Source organism: Amphibalanus amphitrite, unplaced genomic scaffold (genome assembly GCF_019059575.1).
Source record: "Amphibalanus amphitrite isolate SeventyFive unplaced genomic scaffold, NRLGWU_Aamphi_draft 000006F_arrow, whole genome shotgun sequence".
NCBI lineage: Eukaryota > Metazoa > Arthropoda > Thecostraca > Balanomorpha > Balanidae > Amphibalanus > Amphibalanus amphitrite.
The window spans coordinates 2402360-2417500 of record NW_024881502.1 but is presented as its reverse complement, the minus strand read 5'-3'; the positions used below and the strand labels follow the sequence as shown (position 1 = coordinate 2417500).

General features: G+C 57.5%; 1 protein-coding gene across 1 annotated transcript in view; it reads left to right on the top strand.

Moving 5' to 3' along the window:
• LOC122377717 (laminin subunit gamma-1-like) overlaps nucleotides 1-15141 on the top strand; it is a 163530-nt gene that overhangs the window by 43555 nt on the left and 104834 nt on the right. The window contains exons 10-15 of the mRNA XM_043358081.1: nucleotides 2437-2662; nucleotides 3326-3475; nucleotides 5726-5895; nucleotides 6693-6825; nucleotides 11564-11660; nucleotides 12144-12271. Of these exons, the coding sequence (XP_043214016.1) occupies nucleotides 2437-2662; nucleotides 3326-3475; nucleotides 5726-5895; nucleotides 6693-6825; nucleotides 11564-11660; nucleotides 12144-12271 (904 nt within the window). The remainder of the gene's footprint in view (nucleotides 1-2436; nucleotides 2663-3325; nucleotides 3476-5725; nucleotides 5896-6692; nucleotides 6826-11563; nucleotides 11661-12143; nucleotides 12272-15141) is intronic.

Below are 15141 nucleotides of genomic sequence, written 5' to 3'. Positions count from 1 at the left end.
TCTGTCCGTCTCCCTGTGTCGGTTACCCTCTGTCCGTCTCCCTGTGTCGGTTACCCTCTGTCCGTCTCCCTGTGTCGGTTACCCTCTGTCCGTCTCCCTGTGTCGGTTACCCTCTGTCCGTCTCCCTGTGTCGGTTACCCTCTGTCCGTCTCCCTGTGTCGGTTACCCTCTGTCCGTCTCCCTGTGTCGGTTACCCTCTGTCCGTCTCCCTGTGTCGGTTACCCTCTGTCCGTCTCCCTGTGTCGGTTACCCTCTGTCCCCCTGTGTCGGTTATCCTCTGTCCGTCTCCCTGTGTCGGTTATCCTCTGTCCGTCTCCCTGTGTCGGTTACCCTCTGTCCGTCTCCCTGTCTCGGTGACCCTCTGTCCGTCTCCCTGTGTCGGTTACCCTCTGTCCGTCTCCCTATGTCGGTTCGTTGTCCTCTGTCCGTTGTCCGTCTCCCTGTATCGGTTACCCTCTGTCCGTCTCCCTGTGTCGGTTACCCTCTGTCCGTCTCCCTGTGTCGGTTACCCTATGTCCGTCTCCCTGTGTCGGTTACCCTCTGTCCGTCTCCCTGTGTCGGTTACCCTCTGTCCGTCTCCCTGTGTCGGTTATCCTCTGTCCGTCTCCCTGTGTCGGTTACCCTCTGTCCTCCCTGTGTCGGTTATCCTTGCCGGCCGAGCCGGCCGGAAGCTGCGAGTAACAGATTCTCAGGAGTCGAACAAGGTTACCAAGTGCCAACTATATTTAACCCGCGCCCCACTGGGGTCTGTGTATAACACGCCCTACTGGGGGGGGGGGGGGGGCTATTCATAGCCCCCCCCTCCTAACTCCGAAACTACTGGGCCGATCGTCAAAATTCAAACGGCGTCTGATAGCCCCGGAAAAACTGTCGAGCGAAACCTAATTTCATTGACCTCGAGGTCACCGATGACGTCACAGGTCAGGTCAAAGTAAAAATTATTAGCACTTTGGCTTGTTCACATTTTGGGCTCTGGCCGCCGTCTTACAAGTCAGATCAGGCTCATTTTTGGTTTCCACACTCGTGAACAGATGCTCTAGATACCTTGAGGGTACCAAACTTGTACTTTGATTTTCAGGTCAGGGTCAGGTCATCACAGGTCACGAAAATATTATATCATGCGTCGGTCACGTGACACATGTTTTATGGTCCATTTAGGCCATATATTTCGAATTTGATGTCGTGTGTGTCATTCAAGGTCATTTTGAGTCGAAATTAGCTTAGGTCAGGTCACTTTCAGGTCAAAACAGGTCAAATTTTGAAGTTGAAATTTTTCAACAAAAAAGGTGTCTATTGGATGCAGTTTGAGCTCAGGAACACGATGGTGTCCTTTATATTGGTGTACGATGCGAAATACGTACTGAAAAATTGATTTGAAAAATTAATAATTGTGAATTTTTTGCAATAATGCGTATAACTTGGCCATTTTTGAAGATATTTAGCTAAAACTTGCTAGAGTTAGTCATAATCATGCGTTCTGTCACATATATTCCGGTTTTTTTCGAAAAGTCAAAAACTTTTTGAAAAAAATATAAAAATATAAATTTTGAATATTATTATATAAAATTTTCGAAATTTTCAAAATTTTGAAAATCCGAGATAGCAGTTTGATAGCGCGGTCAATTCTGAGTCCTTGCATGCAAAGAAATTGGATCTAGCTTAAAAACTGAGCTCTTGGGAGCGATTGCCGTGGCTCAATGTTTTGCGTCGAAATCGGACGAACATGACGTCACTCTGACGTCATTTTCGGCCGACCTATGGTAGCTACGAAGTTCAAATTTTGACACAAGGTGTCAAATTGATGCAGCCGAAGGTACTGAAAGTTTGGCGTCGATTCGTCAAGCGGTTTGGAAGTTATTGCAGAAAAACGGGAGGGGGGGGGCTATAAATAGCCCCCCCCCCAGTGGGGCGCGGGTTAAGTGTTGTCCGGACATATCCGTACCTGCTATCGGAGCGTTTGATACCTAATTACCTACCTACACTTTTCTGACCCGTATTTAATATGTTATATAGTCATGTAAGCCATCAGATTCCCATCATAGTTTTAGTGGCTACATTAACTATTTGCTTACTGGAATTTCCGGTGCCGTCATGACCTGACCTGACAGGTGTTGCCATCTTATCACGTGACCGAACCGAGTCGAGGTCAACGCAGGTCAACTGATTAATTAGTTAATTAATTAATTGTTTAAATTACTAATGATTGATTAATCAAATTTATCAGAAATTGCTTCCAAAGTACACCGACTACCATTTGTATGCTTCTACCATCCCTTTCATGTGAAAAGCGGGCACGAAACACGAAAATTACCGGTCTGATGTCGCGCTAATTTTCGCTCCGGTCCCGTTGTGCATTGGTAAGATTGGGCCCATGTGTCGCCGCTGTCTGTCCGATCTCGATGCCGGTCGTCTGACCCCCCCGCGGCCGGCACACAGGGCTGCAGGCCGTGCAATTGCCACGTGGCCGGGTCGCTGGCCAATCAGCCCTCCTGCGACCCGGACACGGGCGTGTGCAGCTGCAAGGCAAACGTCGAGGGACAGACGTGCGACCGCTGCAAGCCGGGCTTCTTCTCGATCGACGAGCAGAACCAGTTCGGCTGCACGCCCTGCTTCTGCTTCGGACACAGCTCCATCTGCGACGCCGCCACCGGCTACTCGGAAGGTAGGGTAGACACCGTCTACTGACGGGGTAGACACCGTCTACTGACGGGGTAGACACCGGCTACTGACGGGGTAGACACCGGCTACTGGCGGGGTAGACACCAGCTACTCGTAGGGTGTGCGAGGCGATTCCTGTCACTGTAATTCCTGCCGCTGTGACCTTGTGGCTCCTGCTAGTGTGACTCTGAGCTGACTCGTCTGCTGCGCTGTGACTCTGACTCGTCTGCTGCGCTGTGACTCTGACTCTGACTCGTATGCTGCGCTGTGACTATGACTCTGACTCGTCTGCTGCGCTGTGACTCTGACTCGTCTGCTGCGCTGTGACTCTGACTCGTCTGGTGCGCTGTGACTCTGACTCGTCTGCCGTGGTGACTCTGACTCGTCTGCTGCGCTGTGACTCTGACTCGTCTGCTGCGCTGTGACTCTGACTCGTCTGCCGTGGTGACTCTGGTCTGCTGCGCTGTGACTCTGACTCGTCTGCTGCGCTGTGACTCTGACTCAGACTCGTCTGCTGCGCTGTGACTCTGACTCTGACTCGTCTGCCGCGCTGTGACTCTGACTGTGACTCGTCTGCTGCGCTGTGACTGACTCTGACTCGTCTGCTGCGCCGTGACTCTGAGTGCCCGCCGCTGTGACTCTGAGTGCCCCCCCCCCTCCCCCGCAGTGGTGCCGCAGTCGGAGTTTGTCCGCTCGGACGAGGGCTGGACGGCCGTGTCGTACTCTGGCCAGCCGGTGTCCCACGCGTACCGTCCGCTGGTGCAGGTGATTGCCGTCAGCTCGCCCAGCCAGGAGGCCGTCTACTTTAGTGCGCCAGGTGAGCGGCCGCGCTGGGCTCAACTAGACCCGTGGCGGCGTGCAGCAGACTCTGGTCTGGCCCCTCAGAGAGTGCGGACTCAGTCTAGGTAGCTCAGACTGTGCCGAGTTCGACGCTTTGTCCCCCTCAGATTGTACGGAATAACGTCTATACCGACTGTGTTGCTTCAAGTCTTGCTTCGAGATGAGTTCCACTTCAGCTGCCCTGTGTGTGTCAGACCGCCGCTCACCAGCTGCTCTGTGTGTCAGACCGCCGCTCACCAGCTGCTCTGTGTGTCGGACCGCCGCTCACCAGCTGCTCTGTGTGTCAGACCGCCGCTCACCAGCTGCTCTGTGTGTCAGACCGCCGCTCACCAGCTGCTCTGTGTGTCAGACCGCCGCTCACCAGCTGCTCTGTGTGTCAGACCGCCGCTCACCAGCTGCTCTGTGTGTCAGACCGCCGCTCACCAGCTGCTCTGTGTGTCAGACCGCCGCTCACCAGCTGCTCTGTGTGTCAGACCGCCGCTCACCAGCTGCTCTGTGTGTCAGACCGCCGCTCACCAGCTGCTCTGTATGTTAGACCGCCGCTCACCAGCTGCTCTGTGTGTCAGACCGCCGCTCACCAGCTGCTCTGTGTGTCAGACCGCCGCTCACCAGCTGCTCTGTGTGTCGGACCGCCGCTCACCAGCTGCTCTGTGTGTCGGACCGCCGCTCACCAGCTGCTCTGTGTGTCAGACCGCCGCTCACCAGCTGCTCTGTGTGTCGGACCGCCGCTCACCAGCTGCTCTGTGTGTCGGACCGCCGCTCACCAGCTGCTCTGTGTGTCAGACCACAGCTCACCAGCTGCTCTGTGTGTCAGACCACAGCTCACCAGCTGCTCTGTGTGTCAGACCGCCGCTCACCAGCTGCTCTGTGACCTGTGTGTCAGACCACAGCTCACCAGCTGCTCTGTGTGTCAGACCACAGCTCACCAGCTGCTCTGTGTGTCAGACCGCCGCTCACCAGCTGCTCTGTGTGTCAGACCGCCGCTCACCAGCTGCTCTGTGTGTGTTAGATTAGACCGCCGCTCACCAGCTGCTCTTTGTGTGTCAGACCGCCGCTCACCAGCTGCTCTGTGTGTCAGACCGCCGCTCACCAGCTGCTCTGTGTGTCAGACCGCCGCTCACCAGCTGCTCTGTGTGTCGGACCGCCGCTCACCAGCTGCTCTGTGTGTCGGACCGCCGCTCACCAGCTGCTCTGTGTGTCAGACCGCCGCTCACCAGCTGCTCTGTGTGTCGGACCGCCGCTCACCAGCTGCTATGTGTGTCAGACCGCCGCTCACCAGCTGCTCTGTGTGTGTTAGACCGCCGCTCACCAGCTGCTCTTTGTGTGTTAGACCGCCGCTCACCAGCTGCTCTGTGTGTGTCAGACCGCCGCTCACCAGCTGCTCTGTGTGTCAGACCACAGCTCATCAGCTGCTCTGTGTGTCAGACCGCCGCTCACCAGCTGCTCTGTGTGTCAGACCGCCGCTCACCAGCTGCTCTGTGACCTGTGTGTCAGACCACAGCTCACCAGCTGCTCTGTGTGTCAGACCACAGCTCACCAGCTGCTCTGTGTGTCAGACCGCCGCTCACCAGCTGCTCTATGTGTGTTAGACCGCCGCTCACCAGCTGCTCTGTGTGTCAGACCACAGCTCACCAGCTGCTCTGTGTGTCAGACCACAGCTCACCAGCTGCTCTGTGTGTATTGGACCGCCGCTCACCAGCTGCTCTGAGTGTCAGACCGCCGCTCGCCAGCTGCTCTGAGTGTCAGACCGCCGCTCACCAGCTGCTCTGTGTGTCAGACCGCCGCTCACCAGCTGCTCTGTGTGTCGGACCGCCGCTCACCAGCTGCTCTGTGTGTCGGACCGCCGCTCACCAGCTGCTCTGTGTGTCAGACCACAGCTCACCAGCTGCTCTGTGTGTCAGACCACAGCTCACCAGCTGCTCTGTGTGTCAGAACTCAGACCACAGCTCACCAGCTGCTCTGTGACCTGTGTGTCAGACCACAGCTCACCAGCTGCTCTGTGTGTGTCAGACCGCCGCTCACCAGCTGCTCTGTGTGTCAGACCGCCGCTCACCAGCTGCTCTGTGTGTCAGACCGCCGCTCACCAGCTGCTCTGTGTGTCAGACCGCCGCTCACCAGCTGCTCTGAGTGTCAGACCGCCGCTCACCAGCTGCTCTGAGTGTCAGACCGCCGCTCACCAGCTGCTCTGTGTGTCAGACCGCCGCTCACCAGCTGCTCTGTGTGTCAGACCGGTTCCTGGGCGACCAGCGCTCCAGCTACAACCAAGAGATGCTGTTCACCCTGCGGATCGGCGAGCCGGGCCCGGCCGCCTCGGTGGCCGACGTGCTGCTGCAGGGCGCCGGCATGGAGGTCTCTCAGCCCATCTTCGGGCAGGGGAACGCAATGCCGACCCTGCAGGTTAGCGGCCGCAACTGCTCCGTCGGCACCCGACTTGCCTGCATGCATCTTCATCATGATTTACGATATACATTTACTTGACCTTGGATAACGGATTACTTTGTATGTATCGAATGTGGAAACATGTGGGGTGGAGACTTCCATTTCGTGTCTAGCTAGACGCGGCTAAGTCTTAGACGTGTCTAGCTGGACGGCGACTGCGTCTAGCTGGCGACTACTAACTTTAGACGCGTCTAGCTTGGAAGTCTCCGTCCACGCCAAGTTAGACGCCAACTTGGACGTCTGCTCAGTTAGACGCCAGCTGGACGCCAGTGGAAGTCTCCGCCCGTGATGTGCTAGTTTATTCCTATGTTTGGGGATGGGGATACCTATTGGTACATCAATGAGTAGGATCCATCGCACAGATCGTTCAACGATTGGCTGTCATCAATTATCAGTAGCGGTTGTTACGTTTGGTGTACGGTGCATATGTCGACCGTGCTGACCACTGACTCCCCTACTGACCCTGTGCTGACCGCTGACTCCCCTACTGACCCCGTGCTGACCGCTGACTCCTCTACTGACCCCGTGCTGACCGCTGGCTCCCCTACTGACCCCGTGCTGACCACTGACTCCCCTACTGACCCCGTGCTGACCGCTGACTCCCCTACTGACCCCGTGCTGACCACTGACTCCCCTACTGACCCCGTGCTGACCGCTGACTTTCCTACTGACCCCGTGCTGACCGCTGATTCCCCTACTGACCCCGTGCTGACCGCTGACTCCTACTGACCCCGTGCTGACCGCTGGCTTCCCAGAACCAGGAGTTCACCTTCCGGTTGCACGAGCACGCCGATTTTGGCTGGAGCCCGCGGCTGCGGGCGCGAGACTTTATTGCGTTGCTGAGTAACCTGACTGCCATCAAGATCCGCGCCACCTACACCCCGGAAGGTAAGCGGCGTGTGCGTGCGCCCTGACCTCCCCTCCCCGCCTTGTCTGCTGGGGGGAGGTACCATACCCGCCCACTCCGGAGCCGAGCGGGGCGGGGGGGGGGAGAGGTCGCTGTAGGCTGGTGACGACACGCGCCGTTCATATTTTGGGCAGGCGCGGCGTTTTGTCGTGCGGCGAGCCCTCCGTGTGGTGCAGTGTGCCGATGCCCCTGAGCGGCTGATCGGCCGGTCTGCTGACGGGCGGCAGACCAGCGGCGCCGGGCGCGCGGCCCACCTCGGCCACCAGGCTGACCAGCTGCCGGCGGCGCTGCGGGCGCTGCGGGCCGCCGGCCGGCTGCGGCCGCCCGCGCTCCGTCTGGGCCGCGCTCTCCCGCACGTCGGTCACCAGCTCGGCGCGACGTACGAACGGCACCTCGCCCTTCATCAGGCCGATGAAGAGGCGCACCACGTGCTCGCTGGCCAGCGCGATCTCGTCTCGCATCATGCGCACGGTGCTGTAGAGCTGGCCGAGCCGCGCCTGTCCACGCTCGTGCTCGCCGCTGAAGTAGAGGTGGCGCAGGCCGAGCGTGCGGTCGGTGGCGTGCACACCGGTGCGCACCAGTCGCACCACCTGCAGCCTGCCGCACAGGTCGGCGCGCACTGTCAGCTGCGGCAAAAACCGGCCGGCCGTGCGCATCCGCGCCGCCAGCCAGTGCTCCACCAGCGCGCTGTACCGGGCGCGCAGCTCGGCGTTGAGCCGCACGCCGCGCTGGTACTCTGCGCCCAGCGAGTCGGTCTTGTGTCTCGCCTGGCGTAGGAAGTGCTGGTGCACGCCGAGCTGCTGGGCGCGCAGCCGCTCCCAGTCGGCCACCAGGCGGGCCATGTGGCGCAGCCGCTCCAGCTGGGCGCCGTGCGAGACGCGCCGCCACTGCAGCTCGCTGTCCAGACAGGCGATCTGTTCGGTGAGCGCGGCGCGCCGCGGCCGCAGCCGGCCCAGCCGCTCGGCGTAGCCGGCCTCGGCGCGGCGCGACTGCTCGAGCGCGCCCGTCAGCCGCTGCACGTGCTGCTCCAGCTCGAAGATCTGCGACTCCTGCACCTGGGCGGCGAACGCCAGTGCCACCTTCTGCGTCATGACGGCGGCGCCGTGCTCGTCGATGAAGTGGTCGGCGCCGCTACGCTGTCGCGACATAGAGGCCAGTCGGCGCAGCGCCGCCGCGTTCTCGCGCACCAGGGCGTCCAGGCGCGGCTGCGCCACGGCCAGCCGGGTGGCAAACGTGTCCTCGAGCGTCTGGCGCTGCGCCAGCGTCAGCTCGTAGCGCTCCAGCTGCAGCTGGAGCGTGTTCTGGGTGGTGCTCAGCTGGGCCTCCAGCTGCCGGTGTACCTGGCTCTGGTAGGCCACCTCGCCCTTGGCGAAGTCGATCTTGCGCTGCTGCTCGTCCTCCTCCTCCTGGTACTGGCGGCGCAGCGCGGTCAGCTTGGCCAGGATGGGCTCCTGCTTGTTCAGCACCGACTTCAGCTTGACCTGCACGTCCTTGATGTCGCCCTGGAGGTCGTAGATCTCCGGCTGGACGGCGTCGGCCAGCTGCTCGGCTTCCTTCCACTTCCGCACCGTCTCGTGGATTCTCTTCCGCGTCTGGATGCTGCGTGTCGTGATCATGTTGACGTTCTTGCGGATCTGCCTGTTGCTGCACAATTTGGATATCTTGACCCCCTCGATTTCGATTTCGAGCTGCTCGTGTTCCTCGTGCAGCGCCTGCTCGACGGCGACCATCTGTGTGATTTGGATGGCGCGGTCGCGGCGGCCGAGCTCGGTCTGCAGCTGTCTGCTGCGCGCTGCGCCCAGCCGCTGCACCGCCTGCGTTACGGCGTCCTGGACAGCGGCGCAGAGCCGCTCCACAGACTGGCCCGGCTCGTCGCTGTCCAGCGGCGGCAGCGCGGTGCCGCTCAGTCGGCTCAGCTCCGTCAGCGACGCGCCCACTTGGGCGGCGCGGCTGCTGGCCGCGCTCTCGGCGGCGGCCAGTTGCTGCTCGAGCAGCTGCAGCGCGCTGCTGGACGCGGCCGCGTCCCGCCGGCTCACCGCCAGTCGCTCGCTAAGCTGTCGGCGCCGGACAACGCGCTGCATGGCACGGATCTGTCCCTCGGAGCGCTGCTGCTGCAGCAACTGACGCAATTGCGCCGTGCGCCGCGCCTCCTGACGCTTCTGGCGGGCCAGCGCGCGCACCCGCTCCTTGAGCTCGCGCAGCTGGGCAAAGTCGTGTCGCGCGCCCTCGCCGACCGTGATGGCCTCCTCTCGGACGTGTGTGACGTACTCTCCGATTGCACCGGCGCGCTGCTGCAGCGCCGCGATAGACGTCGCCATGCTGACGGCCTGCTGGCGCGCCTGCGCGCGCTCGCCGCTCAGCGCGGCCTGCTCGCGCCGCCATTCCGTCTGTACGGTGTGGATGCGGCGCTCCAGCTTCTGCGAGCAGCCCTCGCTGGTAACGCGCATGTGCCCCTGAACGGCCGCCGAGGCAGCCTCCAGCTGCTGGATGCGCCGCCACGTCTTGTGGACGTCCGTCTCTAGGCGGCGCAGCAGGGTGCCGACGTTCTCCAGGAGGCCGTGCACGTCGCGCGCCAGCCGGCCCGACGGCGGCCGTCCGTCGGTGATGATCGCGCCCTGGCGGCCGAGCCGGCGCGCCGTCCGCGACTGGTCGCCCTCGTCCGCGGCGGCGGCGGCGGCGGCGCGGTAGCTGCGTTTGACCGTGTCGGCCAGCGGCTGCGTGCGCAGCAGCTCGTCCAGGCGCGCCAGGTTGTCGGAGGCCTTGGCCACGCAGGCGGTCAGCACAAAGTTGTCCAGACAGGAGTGTCGGCGGCACAGCTCGGCCGGCGCCACGTCCGGGAAGGTGGCGCCGGCCGGCCGCTGGGCACCGGACGCGCACGCCGCCTCGTTCATGGCTGCGCCCGGCGGACCGGGACAGGTGGAGTGCAGCTGCTGACAGTCCGTCTGGGATTTCCACCCAGTCGTTAGCTTGTCTGAGCGCTGGCAGCAGCGGTGCTCTGTACAGCCACCACTAAGCGCACAACGAATACATCAGCGCCGGGCGAGCCAACGGTTCACATTGATACTCGAACTCAGTGTGTTCTTCCATCCTACGGCTAATTAGAGCTATCTCATCCATGGGCTAGTGCAAGGCTTGGTCAAGGTTTGAGCGGTTTGATCAAGGCAATCGAGGGTTTGATTTGGGTTTGATAAATGAGTTGGCATGCGGTCTTTTTCAACTATTTGCAAAATGACCTGCACCTTCAGTTGTTACGAATATTCATCCTTTAGGAAGAAACTCTTTGGGTCGCTTGCAGTTGCTCGAATCGCATCTATTCGATAGGTATGCAGCAAATCACAGAGATCTCACATGCATGTATACCTATCTAAAATGTTTACAACAGTATTCTTAAAAATATAAATGTTTCAAACCTCTGCAAAACGATTTTTAGTGAAAATTATCTACGCCTTTAATTTGTCATAAAACTACGCGCCTAAATTATAAAGCACATTTGACAGATTCTGAAGTGGAAAGCATGCTTATCAGACACGGGCACCTCGATGCGTTGGATATTTTTTCCACAAACCAAAACGTTTAGCCGTCAAAAAGCAATCGACCGAAATGGATAGATAACCCAACCGACACAAGAACAACCGAACACCCGCCGATCGAAAATATCCCTTTTCGCGTTGCGGAGCACGCGGGTCACCCTAGTACCTACCTATCTAAAATGTTTATGGCACATTCAATCATATGTGTTAGCACATCTACCTAATCATGTTATGTTAAAGTTATGTTCGATTCGATATTTAAACAAGCATTATTCGATACCCTACCACGACTATATACCAACCGTCGTGATTTTTCCTGATTGACCATGACATAGTGGCAATGTCTCACTAGCATTCGCATGGTATACTGCAGCATACATATGCATACTAGGGAGGCATAGGTAGCATTGGTGTCAGTAGCGTTGTAATCGTTAACATCAGTGACTAATGGCTAGAGGTGGCAAAATGTGGACCCGAGGACCCGGTCCAAAGAACCAGTCTGGACCCATATGGGTCCAGACCGGTTCCTGGAAATTTTCTGACGGGTCCAACCGGGTCCTACCATAAACTATACATCTTGCACACTACACATTATCGCAAAATATGCAGTGAATGTTTCTTTGCACACAGTAGCTCATGAGTACCTATTCCCAGTGGGAAATAGGCTGTTTTACATGATGCCAACTAATGATACCTACAAGTAGTTTGTATTAATTGACTTTTGGGGAACGGGTCCAACTGGTTCCGATTTCAACTAAAGACCGGTCCGACTGGTTCCAGAAATGTCCAGCCGGGTCTGGTTCGAGTCTGGTTCCCAAAATTTTCATCTTTTGCCATCTCTACTACTGGCTATAGTTCGTTTTTTTTCTTTCTAAGTTTGACCCTCACTGTAAACATCTTTTTGAACAAAGCACAATAAGTGCTAGCTTAATTACTGAGAAAACTGGTCAGTGCACATTGTATTGGAGATATGAAAAATAATTTTCATTATAAGTTTTGAACTCCGATAATATAACATTGACTTTTCAGTAATTCAGCTAGCAATTCTCGTGTTGTGTTCAAAGAGACGTTTACAGTGAGGGTCGAACTTGAAATAAACGAACTATAGTGCACATGTGACCTCCCAACTAGTAATGGTGCTGAAACGTTTCACACATTTCGATTGATTTTTCTGTGTTTCTCTCGGCAGGTGTGGGCTTCTTGGAGTCGTTTTCGCTGGTGTCGGCTCGGAGAGGGATCCGTGGCAAGGAGGCCACTTGGGTGGAGACGTGCACCTGCCCGCCAGGGTAACGCGCCCCCGGGTAACCGGGTAACGGGCCCAACTAACGAGTCGGGCAGGGTAGGGTAACGGGCGGCCCGGCGCCCCGCGGAGACTGTGAGTTGTGACACTGTGCTGCCGGCCACGCTAGCTGACTAGAGGTGTGCAGCCGCGGCTCTGCGCGCAGTGTCATCCCCACACTCCAATACCGAGTGCTCAGCCGCCCGCCACTGAACCCCCTCTCTGCGGCAGCGGCAGCTCAGTGTGTCACCCACTCGTGCTTACCTTCTTGTTATTTTTACATAAAGTGCATAGGTCAACCAACGTTGGATGTCAATTTCTTTGATGGATATCGGCGCATTTTTGGTTTGTTAAAACTTGTCCACAATATCCCATACAGCCGTGGCGCCGTGTCCGGTTTGGCGCCGGCGGCAGCCCGCGCGTCCTGTGCCGTTTGCCGTGCCGGCTCGGCGCTGGCTGCTGACGCCCCGTGCTCTCTGCCCTTTGGCAGCTACGTGGGCCAGTTCTGCGAGTCGTGCGAGCCCGGGTTCCGGCACGAGCCGGCCAACGGCGGCGCCTTCGCGCGCTGCGTGCCCTGCGACTGTAACGGCCACGCGGACATCTGCGACGCCGAGAGTGGTGGGTGCCGCTGTCACACTGGCGGGGCCCGCGCTCCGGGCGCCGTCCGTGTGTAGGCGTGAGCCGAGAGTGGTGGGTGCCGCTGTCACACTGGCTGGGCCCGCGGTCGGGTGAGCTGAGAGTGGTGGGTGCCGCCGTCACACTGGCTGGGCCCGCGGTCGGGTGAGCCGAGAGTGGTGGGTGCCACTGTCACACTGGCTGGGCCCGCGGTCGGGTGAGCCGAGAGTGGCGCTGTCACACTGGCTGGGCCCGCGCTCCGGGCGCCGCCAGGGTGTCGGGGTGAGCCGCAGAGCGCCTGACGCGGCCGGTCGGCCGGTCGAATTGGACTCGTCGCCCCAGACAGCCGCGGGCGCCAGGCAGTCGTCTCAGGGGGAGTCGAATCGGACTGGTCGTCGCGACCGCAGTGCCTGTCTCTGTCTCTGTCTCTGTCTCTCTCCTCTCTCAAGCCGCTTGCCGAAAAAATACGGCAGTATCGTTATTTCGGTCGTTTTAAAATACGCCACTCAGCGACGGGGACCACACAGCGGGAGGGGGGGGGGGCTGGTGGGGCGAACGCGGCGCCCGGAGAACCGCAGTAGGAGGTACAGCCCTCTGCAAACTGCGTGGTAGGTATAATAACGCTGATACTATGCTATCGGTCACTCGAAAATCGTAACAGCAAGACGCGCGAGGCTCCGCACCTTAGATTGGCATTACCATCGTTATTCATTTTCCATCCAGTTTGGCAACAAAACCCAAAAGTTTATATTTATTTATTTATTTATTTATTTATTTATTTATTTATTTATTTATTTACCAAGATCGTCGACGGGATTCCCATTGAAAGACGAAGTCAATTCATAAAATCAAACACGCATACAGCACAAACCTACTCGAAAAAAAACACACACGCACAGTAAAGCACAGTAAAACCGTACATATAGATATACAAGAATGACGATGATAATTAAGAGTGGAACAAAAGTAAAAGGTAAAAGCTGAATGACTAGTCCGGATACGGCAGAGGAGTAGCTATTGGTTCACATGAGCACATGATCGTTGCCCCACGTCCTCGTAGCCTCCTCCTTCAATGTTTAACATTCATCTGGCTCATCTAAGGCACGCCGACGGTATAATTATACATGCAAAACAGGGATGCGGAGCCGGAGCCGGAGTCGGAGCCGGAGCCGGCATATTTTGCCCGGAGCCGGAGCCGGAGCCGGAGCCGTGAAACAATATAGACCGGAGCCGGAGCCGGAGCCGGAGCCGCCAAAAAAGGGGGCGACTCCGGCTCCTTTTTATTTTTTGAAGAGGAAAAAAATAATTGACCTAGTTCGGTTTGACAGTACAAGGCAGTGAAACATATGGTATGTACTTACGTCATGGGCAATCAAGTGAATGAAAAAAGCCGAATATCCCCAGTATCCCACAGTACGCAATCAACTTCCTGTCTGCTCCTCCCCCCCCCCCCCCACGTCTACTGCATCCCCAGAACATGAGGACCGGTCATCAGGTGACGGCCATTGTTTTCAAGCCAGTGCAGTGGACTGCGACTCCCAGCACCGTCTCTGCCGAGACGGGTGTCAGCTTACGATGGTTCAGTGAACTCCGATTCGCGGCGACTGCGTTTCCAATGCCATCGCTTCCTAGTTCTTTGTTCTGCCAGTTCTCTCCGAGGTGCGTTTGCGCGGGGACGCGGTCATGAGCCGGTCATGGCAAAGAGTAACGCGTATAACCAATCCAATTTTTCTTCCACCCGTATTTAATTGATTGCATAGGGGATGTACTGAGTCGGAGTCGGAGCCGGAGCCGGAGCCGGAGCCGCCGGAGCCGGACCATTTTACTCGGAGCCGGAGCCGGAGCCGGAGCCGCCATAACATTTCACCCGGAGCCGGAGCCGGAGCCGGAGCCGATTTTTTCTCCGGAGCCGGAGCCGGAGCCGGAGCCGTCTGAAATTTCCACGGCTCCGCATCCCTGATGCAAAATGATAAACATAATGCTTACCGAGATCTGTTTCCTTTCCAACTACGAGAATGCGAAACAACAATGCTCTCTCACGTGTCCCTCTCATCCTTCTTGACACATCAGCGACTTAGAGATGACCGAATGAAAACATGTCCGAAAATTCACTCTACACCGTTCACCACTATCCACAACGTTACTAGCAGCGCCATCTAGAAAGTAAACTAGCAACCAGAACTAACCAACAGCTCGTGGCTACAATGTAGAGGTCGCCACGAGCTGGACATTAGGGTGTGTCATATCTAATATTTTTGTCTCAGATCAAGCGCTTCCGCGGATATTCCTCGTCCCTGGGTTCATTGAAGCCCATTGGCACCGTTCTTTTTTCGCTGCACCGAAAATTCAGGCGGCGCGGGCCCAATCAATTTCGACATTTCCCATGGCGCCCGGCGTTGAAGTCTCCATACTGAACACAATGCGTACCGTAGCGATAACACCAGCCATATGACTCGCCGTCGGCCTGTTGCGGCCAACACCGTTTGACGGTTAAAATTCGATTGCTATTTCTTGTTTAAATGGACGTCGGACGAAACATACTGCTATCTTATGCGTGGTTCACACCGGATCCGTAATGACGCCGTAACCGTTACGGCCGTAATGTGCTAGACATTTCTCAAGATTCCCCAAGCATTGCGACTTTTCTAGACGAAGTTGAAATTTGGCAACCAGCCGCCGTAAACTGGCAGCGTCCACCGTACTCGTTACGGAACGTAACAGGAGTTGGGAAAATTGAACTTTTCGGCCCGACCAGCCGCCGTAATGACTTTTGTTGACATGTATCTCCAAAACGGTTTGACTGTTTGATGAGCGGTCTTCTTTGGGGAGGGGCTGCATCCTTTGTACCCTGAACTGTGCTATTGATATCACTC